This window comes from Tachypleus tridentatus, chromosome 12 (assembly GCF_004210375.1).
Source record: "Tachypleus tridentatus isolate NWPU-2018 chromosome 12, ASM421037v1, whole genome shotgun sequence".
Taxonomy (NCBI): domain Eukaryota; kingdom Metazoa; phylum Arthropoda; class Merostomata; order Xiphosura; family Limulidae; genus Tachypleus; species Tachypleus tridentatus.
Window position 1 is genome coordinate 120,493,665 of NC_134836.1, and position 16,187 is coordinate 120,509,851.

The following is a 16,187-nucleotide window of genomic DNA, read 5'->3' on the forward strand; positions in this document are numbered from 1 at the left end:
CATGTATCTCATCAAGTCACACTTGATTTTTTTTAATTTTTCGAAATAGGGGGAGTCACAAAAGCTGAAATGTATTTCTTAAGATAGAATACTTCGATTACTGTCTGTGCATTACAAATTTAGTGACGGGGGTGCAGGGTGTGTGTGCCGTGAAATCTTATAAATGTAGTGAGTGTTAGATTTAATAAGCCTAAAGTAAAGGCAATGTGGGATCGCCTTAGCCAAGTAAAAATAAAGATTGTTTGTTTTTTAATTTCGCGCAAAGTTACACGAGGGCTATTGCGCTAGCCGTCCATAATTTAGCAGTGTAAGACTAGAGGGAAGGCAGATAGTCATCACCATCCACTGCCAACTCTTGGGCTACTCTTTTACTAACAAATAGTGGGATTGACCGTCATATGATAACGCCCCCACGGCTGCAATGTCGAGCACGTTTGGTGCGACGGGGATTCGAACCGGCGACCCTCAGATTACGAGTCGAACGCCTCAATCAACTGGCCATGCCGGGCCTAGTAAAAATAGTAAAAGTAAAAAAATAGGTACAATTTTAAACTTTTAAATTGTGTCTGAATTAAAATATTTTCTGTTACATCACTAATGTTTTTAATAAAATCTTCTTTAATTAATGGAGACTCTAAATTAACATATTAACAAATTTTTCCAGTTTTGTTGTCCGTACATTTCACTGTATACTTTCAGTACATAGACTAACAACAATGTTAGGTTATCGTTTTGTTGCTAAGCGTCATGACATAAAAATATTCTTGGAATGTAGTGTTACCAAAACACACCGTTTTTCCTGGATATTATAAATTGTTAATGTAACTGATTTTTAACAGTAATTATTCTATGAACGTGATACGAATTATCTTCATTTGATTGATTCACAAACGAAGTTACCGACATTTAACGGTTTTGACTGCACTTGTCTACTTCTTTGTTGGTCACGCTTGATTTCACAAAATTTATTTCAGTTAGTTATGAAACGTGAAGTTATGGCATACTTTGTGGTAGGGGTGGTACTACATGTTCCATCACTTGTGATGGACTATACTCTAGTTGTTAATAACAAGTAGTGGTAAAACACACACACACACATAATTCTAGTGTGAACGATATTTTGATTACCCTTTGAAATTAGTTTTCTTACAGAAATTTGATGTTTATTTAAAAAAACTTAAGCACAAGCAGAAACAGGAATCACCAGCCAATAAGGCTTAAACACTAAATATTGTAGTTGGAACGTTATTGTATTTATAACTTGGTTACAATTTTACTGTGCAAATTGAAATACTGCATTAAAAAGGCAAACACAAAAGTAACAACAAGCTAATAAATAAATAAAAATTTTCGATAAAGTAAGTGAATGGAGGGATGGCTAATTAAAAATATAAGTCCTTCAAAAACAATGAAAGAAAAGAGAAAGATGGTGCCTACCATCTAGTTTTTCTTTACTCGTGTGCAAGCTATAGAATTAGCAATATAATTATAAAGTTAGCAATTAACTATTAATATTTACTCTATCTAAGTGATTATTATATTATTTGACCTGTTCCATACAAAAAGAAGCACATGAAATGTTTGTTTGTTTGTTTTTTTAGTTTCGCGCAAAGCTACTCGAGGGCTATCTCTGCTAGCCGTCCCTAATTTAGCAGTGTAAGACTAGAGGGAAGGCAGCTAGTCATCACCACCCACCATCATTGGTCTAATTTTTTACTAGCAAATAGTGGGATTGATCATCCCATTATAACGTCCCCATGACTGAAATGGGGAGCAAGTGTGATGGGACGGGGATTCGAACCTGCGATCTGAAGATTGCAAGTCAAACATCCCTAATCACCTGGTCATGACGGGTCTAAATAAAAAGTAACAGCTCCTGTTCGATTCTACTGTTATTAGAGGACATATTCTATACTGATATAGTCAAATTAATTCAAGCTATATATAAGTTGCAATACACAGCACATTTAAAAGTAATAGATTTTTATTTTACTCAGGATTACCTACTGACCGAGTGAATAAACAGATAATCTAAACTCAGAGGTGATGTTATACGAAATATATTTGTGTTGGTACCGGCTGATTTTTCAGTTATCTTTTTTACATTTTTACTACACACATGATAGAAGGCATACTTATGAGAAAACAAAGGGCCCCTTTCTCCAGTGCTCACACCTAGTTATGCCCTTGCCTGACTCTCACTGGTATTAGTTTTAAGTAAGAGAGGAATCGCTCTAACAGTTTTTATAAGGGATTTTGACTGTTAAATCTTCACAATAATCGATTTTTATTTTATTTTACTACGGTTAAAGTTAAGCACAAGGCTACACAATGAACTATTGAGACTGACTGTCACTTTCTTAATGCACTAATGGCTGAAAGAAAGCAACTTGGTCAGCGTATCAGAAGGTGAATCGGAGGATCCAAGGTTTGAGTCGTGATGCTGTTGAACATAGTCCTTACTTAGTCGTACCGCTGTGGACTTACACCGTTAAAAACGTGGTTACGATACCCGTGGTGGGCAAAGTACAGATAGCCCATTGTGCAGCTTTGGGCTTAAACAAACAATACATATGTGTGTACTGATCTGAAAACGTTTTGCAACCCAGAAACTAAATGTTGAGATAACCTTTGTTAATTATAATAATCCAAGAATTGTTGGGAAAATGGCAGTGACAAAAAACTGTTAATTAGTTCTTGTTTCTAGATACAAAACTCACGATAACCTGCATGATTCTAAAATTTATAAATATCGTAGATTCTTTCTTAAACATAAATTGACCGGGAAGTGTGTATGTATTTTTGTAACAAAGCCACACTGGGCTATCTGCTGTGTCCAACAAGAAGAATCGAACCTCATACTTTAGCGTTGTAAATCCGTAGATTTGTTGCTTTCCCACCAGGGGATGTTTTCGAGGGGAAAATAAAAATGAAAAATGTTTCAAGTAACGTTTTAACAGTTTTGAGACATTAAAAAGCCCAGTAGTTTTTTGTTTTGTTTTTTTAGTTTAAGCATTTACAAGTGAAATCAAAGTGGGTAAACACAAAACAACAAGAAAAAAAAACGCATTCTGGTCTCTAGAATTATATTGTTAATCGACTTTCTTTGGGTCTTGATCGATACAGTTCAACACCATATATTTTACATTAAAAAAAAAACGCATTCTGGTCTCTAGAATTATATTGTTAATCGACTTTCTTTGGGTCTTGATCGATACAATTCAACACCATATATTTTATAGTAAAAAAAAAAAAAAAACAGGACTTACTTTGACCATTGAATAGTCCGTTTCATACTCATTTTTCACCTTTTAAAAATAAAACTACAAAAATTAGCTGTAGAAATATTTAAATCTGCATTAATTACCCTCGCCCTGTTAAGTGAATTCTGAACTTGAAGAGCGCCTAAATGATTGTGAAGAAAATGGCTGTTTCACAATGACGGGGCATTGAATGATATTATCTTTAGGGTCAATGTTCTATTTCTTATTATTCAGAACTTCAGAAGTGTATGATTAGATAGCTTGAAAATGTTTGTATTTTACGGAATTGTATCTCTTACTTCCTATCTATTATAACAATAAGAAGTGCATGACGTTTCGAAATATTCATACAACGTCTACCATAGGCGACAGCAAATGTGTAGTTTAGTTTTCACATACGTTTTCAATTATAATTCTAGTCATATTTAAGAAAAGATCCAACACATAGTTTCGCCTCCGTGATCACCGACTCTTGCTTTAAAACAAACTAACTTTTGATGTTGCATTCTTGTTCATAAGTACAGAGTTTTTCTAAAATTTGGCGTTACTTTAAATAAGCATAATATGCGTACTTTGTGAACAATTATAAATAAGACTTGAATATAATAAATGAAGTCGACCACCAAAATTTCTCTAATGCTTATAAATATTCAAGAAGTTTTTTGATCAATGTTTCAAGTGCTCAGTTTTTCTTTGCATGAATTGTTATATTTTTTGTTTTGTGTTCAGACAAAATTGATTTTTTTTTTCATTTAAGTATGTATTTTGTATTTTTCCAATCATTGTTTTGAAAATATTTAGTCTTGTATTCAACTGAAAAATGTGTCTGACAATTGTTCTATAGAAATAGAACTTTGATGAAATGCCAATTTTATTAAAAATGTGCCGTATTATTTGAAACAATGTGTAATTTCTCATCTTGAAAAATACAAACTATAATTACCAAATTACCTACATAATTAAGTTCTCACTTTGAAACAAACAAACCTAAAGTTACAAACATTCAAGATGTCTTCAATAATTAAAAAGGTAGATCATGTAAAAAAATATTTGAGTGAGTTATTGATTTATTATTGATCATTTGGAATTAAGCACAAAACTACACGACCTATGTTCTGCCCACCACGGGTATCGTAAGCCAGTTTTTGGTTGTATGAATTCACAGACATCAACTTTTTTTTTTTTCTCCAAAATCTGGCGAGACTTTATCCAGTGAGATATTGTACGTAGCTAATACGAGTGTAAACAGTCTTTGAAATATATAACACTGAACGTGAAAGAAACATATCCCTTCATATCAGGATACTGAATTACGAATAATGGCATCAAACATTTCGTTAATTGTGTTTAATAATTTAAATCATAATGAAACATTGTTTCATGTGACTGACATAAAAATAAAATTTATTGTTGTTTCTTACGTGTGCAGTGTTTTTTTAATACAATAAATAATAACAAAAGATATAACTGCCCACGTGAAATTACCTGTGCGTGGGCATAATTACCATTAACTAAGAAAGAAATACTACTATTAATAAACAAGTAAAACATCCTTTTATACTATGATTAAGTAAAAGTCGTATACAAAATTCGCAGTATAATTAGTTGTTAATTATTTAAGAATTTCATTATTCAGGTTTTTGTAGATCTTCGTGATAAGTTATAGTTTTTCGATCAAAATATTTCGAATTTTTAAATCATTTGTTCATAAACGGAATATTCGCCGGCCTATTAGGCTTAAATTTTCACGCGCGTACGAAGGGAGGTTCTTCAGTAAAAACGTACACTTATATCACTTAGCGCAGCTGTTTGTAGAAATTAACGTTGTTACATAGTTTACATTATTCTGATGAAACAATGTCATTTTTTTAACTTAATAGTCGCATACCCCCAGAGCTTGATAGTATTAGCATGTGTTGCACAATATATGTTAGCTTTTGATCTACGATATTCAAAACAAGGTATGCTCGATATCGCATACTAATTGTAATATGTACAACTGAATACTACTATCTAATATTCATTAATTAAAACTGTATAAAAAAGAAGAAGACTGTTGAAATTTACAGACCAATTTATAATAAGTTTGTTTTATAATTTTACCAAAATTACTAAGTTAATATAACCTTCCAAATCTTAGTATACCATATCGGCAGATATGGTACACGGGTGCTTATGTTTGTTAAGCACAGAGTTACACAATGAGCTATCTGTGCTGTACCAACCACAAGTATTGAAATCCTGCAGGTGGAGCTGCTTATAATACTTAAGTGCCTGAAACTTGTGTTTTGTAAATATATTTAAATATGCTTACATTTAAAGATACAATGTTGTGGTAGGCCCTCCACGTGGGTCAGCAGAAAGTATTAAAACATATGACATTAGCAAACCCAGGTTTGATACTTATGATGGACAGGGAAGAACTTAAGGGTCAGCTAAATAAACTAAAGTTGATCTTGCCACTATTTACTTCCACTTGATATATTATATAATATTGGTACGAATAGACACCGTTGGGGTTTTTTAGTTTTAGTTAATTAAGCATTTAGGCTTAACTCCGTCCCTGGTGGTGGGTATACCACAAGTAACCCATTCTGTAGCATTGCGCTCAGGAACAAACCTATTAAGGTATTAGTATCGTTAATTTATTTTGATAATTTTTGTGATATCCAACGGTATGTTGTATTTATTGTTCCTTATAATATTTTATTATTCTCATAACAGCTATCTTATACGTATAGATGAAAACCTGATTAAACTGAACAATCCGGTAGAAACTCTCTTTTAATAGAACCTACTCGTAACAAATCTGAGCTTTATTAAACAATAGATATATTACATTTACTTTGTATTAAGGTTTTAGTTAAAAAAACATATTTGGAGTTTTGAACATACTCGTATGTATGACGGGAAGACAAAACTACTTATGAACAGGGGCGTAGATCCTGGGGGGATGGGTAGGATACATCCCCCTTCATTTTAGGTGGGGGGTATGGTGCTACAATCATCCCCCCCTACAGTTTGGTCTGTTGAATTGTTTTATTGCATCACAGGCCTACAAATTGTGTGTTTGTTCTTGTGATTCTCGTGTTCTTAACAATCGAATTACATAATTAGGCCTAGATGTAGGCTTTTTCAGTAGCCGAAATGTACATCTTTAATTTCGGCGTGCTTCTAAGCTTTTCGATCTAAGCGATAGTTCGTAAGTATCAGTCAGTAGGCCTAAGTATACATGCAAGTATCGTGGCAACAAGATTACTCTGTGACTGCATGTTTACAGCTTTCAGGTTCACGTAATCAGAGATTACCAATTTGCAAATTGAACAGTCCACATAAGTGGTTGCAAAAAAAATCATCCCCCCCGCTCATCTGGTGTAAAAAATCTACGCCCCTGACTGGTAGTGGCACAGAGACATTGAACGAAAAATTGTCACTTGCTATTTTACGTTGACGTTTCTAGCATTTGGTAAAACGTTTTTCTTATATATAATGGCATTGGAGATAATTTTACTATATATATTATATATATGTGTACCTGTGTGAGTACGTTTAGTTTTCAGCATGTATATCCCATTGTTTACCTCCTATGACACATTAAATAAATAATTTTAGAACAATTTATGCAAACTTTAGGGTTATTAAGACTATTTTAAAATATTTTTTACAAGTTTAGTTGGTTTGTTTTGAATTTCGCGCAATTATCATACTGGCCTGGCATGGCCGAGCGCGTAAGGCGTGCGACTCGTAATCCGAGGATCGCGGGTTCGTGCCCGCGTCGCGCTAAACATGCTCGCCCTCCCAGCCGTGGGGGTGTATAATGTGACGGTCAATCCCACTATTCGTTAGTAAAAGAGTAGCCCAAGAGTTGGCGGTGGGTGGTGATGACTAGCTGCCTTCCCTCTAGTCTTACACTGCTAAATTAGGGACGGCTAGCACAGATAGCCCTCGAGTAGCTTTGTGCGAAATTCCAAAACAAATCATACAGATATAATCATTTACAAGTGTTAAGAAATGTGTTCATTTTTGTTAGTTATTGTTATCGGAAAGTTACTAATAATGATTTCATCCGGCAGTATAAGGAAGAGGACGATAACGGATTTGAAATCGGACCACACACGGACACACAGTGTAGTTATCCCCACTGGATCGTTAGGATCGTTAACGAAAGGAAATGTGGGGGACGGTTTTTGTGGGAAAGGACTTGCCAATGGAATAGTAACATGTAAGTAGATTTTCATACAACTGTAAGACCAACAGAGTTAACACAACAATAATTTCTTTATAATTTTAACAAGTCAATATTCTAAGTAAATAATTAAACACATAACGATAATAAGATCATATTTGTACATACACATACAGGTAACTGTAGTTACTTAATTTAGTATCAATATTAAAATATATCATCGCTGATTTTCATTAGGAGCAGGCTAAAAGAAATGTATTGGATATGATTGACCTGCTGACAGTAGTAACACATGCGCTTGATGTGTTGATTTACATGCTCAAATACCTTAGATTATATACTGATAATGACTTGGCATCCTGGTATAGCTGTTCTTAATCTATAGTATTGTCCATGGGTTATCTTCAGTTGATCCATGGAAATGTTGAGCAGATAGGTAAGAAAAGGGAAGCATAGTGTATAAATCTCATTATGGTCCCGCCTAGATTTAAAAAAAAATCGGGCGGTTTGCGAAGACAAAAGATTGGATAACAACTGTTTTAGTACGTTGGAGATTAGGAGTTTAGTGTGTTTTAACATTTTAGTATGCTGGATATTATGGATTCATTCTGGAATTGCATTTCTAAAGACGGAATATCATACATTCCAGTGTGGCTTGACACTGTTTCAGTTTTGGATATTATACATTCTTTCTAGATATGTATTTTGGAAGACTAGATATTTTAATTTTTCCTTGGTTAGGCTTAGCTATTTTTAATCTAGTTTACACATTGCTTTTGTTTTTATTTGAATTTTCGCGCAAAGCTAGGCGAGAGTTATCTGTGCTAGCCGTCCCTAATTTAGCAATGTAAGACTAGAGGGAAGGCAGCTAGTCATCACCACCCACCGCTAACTCATAGGACACTCTTTTACCAATGAGTAGTGGGATTTACCGTTATATTATAACGCCCCCACAGCTGAAAAGGCGAGCATATTTGGTGTGATGGGGATTCGAACCCGCGACCTTCAGATTACGGGTCAAGTACCTTAACCACCTGTCCAGGCCGAGCCCTAGTTTAAACATATGATTGTTTTACATTTGTCTCCTTTTTTTAATTCAACTTTGAATAATATTTGTTTTTGCTTATGTAATATTTATCTATTTGAAAAAAACGACAACAGAGCTCGTCCTAGTTGTAACCAGGATAATATTTATTACTGCGGTTTTGAAATGGCATGAGATGTAATGAGATTTCAGTAGTCCCGCATATAATTCTCATCACAAATCATAAAAATATAATATATTGCTAAGACGTCCATTCAAAACCAGAACTTTCATAATCACAGTATAAAATCGCTTAAGCCTAATTTTTTTTAAGGAACTGATGAAGCACCATCTTGTTTTTCTTGTACTTATTACTATTCATATTACAACGACTCATACTTGAGTCGCTAACACTTTCATCTTAATTTTTTCAGCACGACTACTTCCTTTCCAAATTACCTTTGTAACACCGTACCCTAAAAGCGGCAAAAGCGGCGTCGATTCTCCAAGTTTTAGAGCTGGCTTTAATTTTACGGATATCAGAGAAAGAAAGCTCGACATAAGCGAGAATGTAACAGGTTTGGATATGCAAACAGTTCAGAATAACACAAATATCACATTCGAGCAGTTAGTTGAGCAAGAACCCGTTCGTTTTGCATCGAAAGAAAATACGAGTTCACGTAGATCTCAAGATTTTGGTGTTCCGTTTGTGACGACTCATAATACTCACTGGCCACACGTCACACCGATGTTCACTTTGAGAATGTTATGCTTGAAAAATCGAGTACGCGAAGCAACACGGGGGTGAGAGGTGTGAGTAAAACTTCATTCGCACCGAAAATTAGATGACACGTTAAGTTTACCAAAAAATGTTTATTATTTCGAAAAATCGGAACTTCAAACGAGGAGTGGGCTTCTTGATTACGAGGAAGCACAAGTGTCTATCTGCACGTATAAAAAAAACCCTCCAACCTTGATAGAGCTGAGCTGCAAACGTTGGAGTTATGGGATGAAGGAATGAACATTCCTGTTGTAGCCAGTGGATTTCACCTTCGATACCTTCAAAATCTATGTTCATAAATTTGCTCGAAATAAAAAAAACAATAATTTATTTTTCAGCACTTTTTATCATGAATAAAATGCTATTACGGAATATTCTAGAAATATTTATGTTTTAAGTTGTTATTGTTTTTGAAATCCCATTGGTTTCTAGTGGCTATGTTTGCGGTTCAAGTTTCTTTTTTCATCATAAACACTTGATGTATATTGTAAAACTAAAATAACTTATAATACACAATAAATTGACACGTCTGAATGTAAACCTCTTCTAGTTTATTATGTGCGACGTTTCAAGCAGACTCATTTCGTCAGATTGTTACAATGAAAATAATCGTTTAAACGTAAGATACTAAATACAATGTTCTAATAACGGACGTTAAACGTGGCACGAGGTGTCCAAAAAAACCTTATTAAAGCAGTGTTGAACTTATTACGTAAATATTATTAACTGTACCCAGAATATGGAAAAGAAGATAAGAAAAAGCTCCATTGACCTCCAAGTTCCCAGAGACTCCAATTTTTTTCACAGCAATGGCACCTCCCGACTTGTTAGTCCAAGTCATGAGAAATTCACCCTCAACACGTTAACATGAGAAATTCACCCTCAACACGTTAACATGAGAAAGCCTTGAACTCTGTCTTTTCTTTCAACTCGTCTTTGGCCCAACATGGCCAGGTAGTGAAGGCACTCGACTCGTAATCCGAAGGTCGCGGGTTCGAATCCCCGTCACACCAATCATGCTCGCCCTTTCAGCCGTGGGGGCGTTATAATGTGACGGCCAATCCCACTATTCTTTGGTAAAAGAGTAGTCCGAGAGTTGACGGTGGGTGCTGAATAAGGGACGGCTAGCGTCAGATAGCCCTCGAGTAGCTTTGCGCAAAATTCATAACAAACAAATCAAATCCTCTTATAGCACAAACGAGAGTTACTTTCAAGTAATTGTAAACGTGAGGAAATGGTAAACATAAATTCGCAAAACAATAAGCTTGTCAAATGAAATCATAATCCAGGGAAATAATTATGGAAACGAAAAGACTCGTATAGGTAAGCTGAAGATTTAATCAGGAATAAGAGATAAGGTAAATGCGTCTAAAGAAAAGGGTTAAGAGGTCATATATACTGTTGACCACTTAATTTTAATCAGAATTTTTGCGCATATCTGCACAAAAAGTGACGTGAGCTAGCAGTCTGAAATTTTTATTACAGCTTCATCTACGAACAGAAGTGTGTTTGTTGTTTTGTCAATCGGAGTCGATACAGTATATTTAGAGCAATAAAAGTGTAGACTAAAAGTGTGTGCAGACACAGAAGTACTGGTTAGGCCAAGCAAAATAAATTAGCAGTTTCTAGCTCAAGGTTTCAAAAGAATAATACAGGTGGCGAGTTGTTATTCATTGTCAACTTTTACGTACAGATTGGCTAAATTTTATGAAGTTTTTCTGACTGAAGAGTGTTTAGCGCCACATGATATTAACTTAAATAATGATGCTTGATAAGGTTGTACCGAGTGCATGCGGGAGATGACAAGAAGCTGTTAATCTAGTTTCCAAGGCGTTACTATTAATGAAGTTGTTAACATTCTACTACAGAGAAATACTATCATAATATATTTTAGAGAATTTGGTTTGTTCTGTAAAATATATCTCTGTTCCCAATAATATGGTTGTGATCCTAAAGTTAATGTTGGTTACTCTTAAGTGTTACTATCTTACTTGCTCTGGTTTGTATTTTTTTTATTTCGCGCAAAACTACACGAGAGCTATCTGCGCTAGCCGTCCCTAATTTAGCATTGTAAGAAAGCTAGTCATCACCACTCACCGTCAACTCTTGGACTACTCTTTTTACCAACGAACAGTGGTATTGGCCGTCACATTATAACGCCCCCACGGCTGAAAGGGCAAGCATGTTTTGTGTGACGGGGATTCAAACGCGCGACCCTCGAGTTACGAGTCCAGTGCCTTAACCAGGTAGTTTGTTGGTGCGTATTGCCAAATGTTATGGTATCTAATCAAAAACACTTTAAGATGTGGAAAGAAAGTGCTACAAAAAATAAAAAAACAAGGGATTAAGTGACTTTCATTTCTTTAAGTAGGATAAAGTTGATTTAATAAATATTTGCTGAAAATCTTTATCCAGAAATACTTTAACAGAATATCTACATAGTGTAATATAAACTTTAACGGTATTTTAAATAGTATCGTAAAGTAAAATGTTTATGGTGTCCAACAGTACAATTATAACATACTTACAATTTATCTGATATAATACTTTAAGTTTACGAAAACACTGAATTTCCTGAAGATGTATTGTTTGTTTTGGGTTAATTGTTATGATACGGCAATCGAAACCTGACTTCGAGAGTTTTAAGCCCTAAATCTTACTGCTAAGCCTTTTGATGGGATAATATCGCAAATGAATACATTTATATTTCGTTAAGGACAAAGCTTAAGATGGACTCAGCAGATGGCCCGATGTAGCTTTGCTATAAGAAAACACAAAACCTAAGAAAAAATAAATTATAGCTTCAGTAAAGGAGTTCAGAAACTTGTTTTTCTGTAGATTTCGCGTTCTCCATATTCAGCTACTAATTAATGAACAACGCATAAAATAAAATTATTTAAATATGAAAATTGCAGCGGTTCTCCATAAGAATTTTGTTTTTAATTGTTTTTAATTTATTTGGTGGTCGTATTGTTTAAAAATGAATCATACCTGCTGTATTCCTTGATGATTGTTAGAGTAGTTATAGTTTGGATTAATTGATTGATTTTAGAGGTGTGAATCCACAAACATACTGCTGTACCACTGGGGAAGGGTACAGTTTAGAAAGAAGTTCTCTGTTTCTGTTTTGTACACATAAAACTACAGCATTAAATCATCATTATTTTGTACATGAATGTACTACAAACATTATCTCATCTAAACATAAAGTTAGCACATAGTAGTGCCCTCAAAATTACTTATTTTATCACAGAAAACATTTACAGCACCTCACACTGTGAATTATGTTTCCTTCACCTTTACCTAAGATAATTACTACAAAATTCATTTTCTTACAAACCTAGGAATTATTTGTCACAATAGTTATAATACTTCTTCGTAATTGATAACTAATTCTTCTTAATGACTGCCCGACAATCGCTCAGTGATAATTCTGAGGGCTAAAATTCGGGTTTTAGTACCTACGATAGGCAGAGCATAAAAAAACCCATTATGTAGCATTGAGTTTAATGACAATGAAATAAAAATAATAAATTAGCTGAATGAAATAAATTCCACTCTAAAGATATGTGTCCAAATGTACCATTGTAATAAACGATAAAAACTATTATTTAATAAATTCCACTCTAAAGATATGTGTCCAAATGTACCATTGTAATAAACGATAAAAACTATTATTAAATAAATTCCACTCTAAAGATATGTGTCCAAATGTACCATTGTAATAAACGATAAAAACTATTATTAAATAAATTCCACTCTAAAGATATGTGTCCAAATGTACTATTGTAATAAACGATAAAAACTATTATTAAATAAATTCCACTCTAAAGATATATGTCCAAATGTACCATTGTAATAAACGATAAAAACTATTATTAAATAAATTCCACTCTAAAGATATGTGTCCAAATGTACTATTGTAATAAACGATAAAAACTATTATTAAATAAATTCCACTCTAAAGATATGTGTCCAAATGTACCATTGTAATAAACGATAAAAACTATTATTAAATAAATTCCACTCTAAAGATATGTGTCCAAATGTACCATTGTAATAAACGATAAAAACTATTATTAAATAAATTCCACTCTAAAGATATGTGTCCAAATGTACCATTGTAATAAACGATAAAACTATTATTAAATAAATTCCACTCTAAAGATATGTGTCCAAATGTACCATTGTAATAAACGATAAAAACTATTATTAAATAAATTCCACTCTAAAAATATGTGTCCAAATGTACTATTGTAATAAACGATAAAAACTATTATTAAATAAATTCCACTCTAAAGATATGTGTCCAAATGTACCATTGTAATAAACGATAAAAACTATTATTAAATAAATTCCACTCTAAAGATACATGTCCAAATGTACCATTGTAATAAACGATAAAAACTATTATTAAATAAATTCCACTCTAAAGATATGTGTCCAAATGTACTATTGTAATAAACGATAAAAACTATTATTTAATAAATTCCACTCTAAAGATATGTGTCCAAATGTACCATTGTAATAAACGATAAAACTATTATTAAATAAATTCCACTCTAAAGATATGTGTCCAAATGTACCATTGTAATAAACGATAAAAACTATTATTAAATAAATTCCACTCTAAAGATATGTGTCCAAATGTACTATTGTAATAAACGATAAAAACTATTATTAAATAAATTCCACAATAAAGATATGTGTCCAAATGTACCATTGTAATAAACGATAAAAACTATTATTAAATAAATTCCACTCTAAAGATATGTGTCCAAATGTACTATTGTAATAAACGATAAAAACTATTATTAAATAAATTCCACTCTAAAGATATGTGTCCAAATGTACCATTGTAATAAACGATAAAAACTATTATTAAATAAATTTCACTCTAAAGATATGTGTCCAAATGTACCATTGTAATAAACGATAAAAACTATTATTAAATAAATTCCACTCTAAAGATATGTGTCCAAATGTACTATTGTAATAAACGATAAAAACTATTATTAAATAAATTCCACTCTAAAGATATATGTCCAAATGTACTATTGTAATGAACGATAAAAACTATTATTAAATAAATTCCGCTCTAAAGATATATGTCCAAATGTACCATTGTAATAAACGATAAAAACTATTATTAAATAAATTCCACTCTAAAGATATGTGTCCAAATGTACCATTGTAATAAACGATAAAAACTATTATTAAATAAATTCCACTCTAAAGATATGTGTCCAAATGTACTATTGTAATAAACGATAAAACTATTATTAAATAAATTCCACTCTAAAGATATGTGTCCAAATGTACCATTGTAATAAACGATAAAACTATTATTAAATAAATTCCACTCTAAAGATATGTGTCCAAATGTACCATTGTAATAAACGATAAAAACTATTATTAAATAAATTCCACTCTAAAGATATGTGTCCAAATGTACCATTGTAATAAACGATAAAAACTATTATTAAATAAATTCCACTCTAAAGATATGTGTCCAAATGTACTATTGTAATAAACGATAAAAACTATTATTAAATAAATTCCACTCTAAAGATATATGTCCAAATGTACTATTGTAATAAACGATAAAAACTATTATTAAATAAATTCCGCTCTAAAGATATGTGTCCAAATGTACCATTGTAATAAACGATAAAACTATTATTAAATAAATTCCACTCTAAAGATATGTGTCCAAATGTACCATTGTAATAAACGATAAAACTATTATTAAATAAATTCCACTCTAAAGATATGTGTCCAAATGTACTATTGTAATAAACGATAAAACTATTATTAAATAAATTCCACTCTAAAGATATGTGTCCAAATGTACCATTGTAATAAACGATAAAACTATTATTAAATAAATTCCACTCTAAAGATATGTGTCCAAATGTACTATTGTAATAAACGATAAAACTATTATTAAATAAATTCCACTCTAAAGATATGTGTCCAAATGTACCATTGTAATAAACGATAAAAACTATTATTAAATAAATTCCACTCTAAAGATATGTGTCCAAATGTACTATTGTAATAAACGATAAAAACTATTATTTAATAAATTCCACTCTAAAGATATGTGTCCAAATGTACCATTGTAATAAACGATAAAAACTATTATTAAATAAATTCCACTCTAAAGATATGTGTCTAAATGTACTATTGTAATAAACGATAAAAACTATTATTAAATAAATTCCACTCTAAAGATATGTGTCCAAATGTACCATTGTAATAAACGATAAAACTATTATTAAATAAATTCCTCTCTAAAGATATGTGTCCAAATGTACCATTGTAATAAACGATAAAAACTATTATTTAATAAATTCCACTCTAAAGATATGTGTCCAAATGTACCATTGTAATAAACGATAAAAACTATTATTAAATAAATTCCACTCTAAAGATATGTGTCCAAATGTACCATTGTAATAAACGATAGAAACTATTATTTAACTCACTTATCTTTGGGAAACTATTTTGGTTTTTAATGTTACAGAGCTAGTTTTTAACTTTAGAGGAATTTTTATGTTAATAAGCACTCAGCAGAAATATAAAAGGTTGAGTTTCGGTAAAGGATACTAGTACGTTAGTGATGAGTTTCGGTAAAGGATACTAGTACGTTAGTGATGAGTTTCAGTAAAGGATACTAGTACGTTAGTGATGAGTTTCGGTAAAGGATACTAGTACGTTAGTGATGAGTTTCGGTAAAGGATACCAGTACGTTAGTGATGAGTTTCGGTAAAGGATACCAGTACGTTAGTGATGAGTTTCGGTAAAGGATACTAGTACGTTAGTGATGAGTTTCGGTAAAGTATACTAGTACGTTAGTGATGAGTTTCGGTAAAGTATACTAGTACGTTAGTGATGAGTTTCGGTAAAGGATACCAGTACGTTAGTGAT

The 16,187-nt window shown here is 32.4% G+C and overlaps 1 protein-coding gene across 1 annotated transcript in view; it reads right to left on the bottom strand.

The window, feature by feature from the left end:
• Window positions 1–3,382, bottom strand: part of LOC143234520 (serine/threonine-protein kinase OSR1-like) — a 55,140-nt gene extending 51,758 nt beyond the window's left edge. The window contains exon 1 of the mRNA XM_076471930.1: window positions 3,270–3,382. Within this exon, the coding sequence (XP_076328045.1) occupies window positions 3,270–3,301 (32 nt within the window). The 5' untranslated portion in view covers window positions 3,302–3,382. The remainder of the gene's footprint in view (window positions 1–3,269) is intronic.
• Window positions 3,383–16,187: the final 12,805 nt, after the last annotated feature.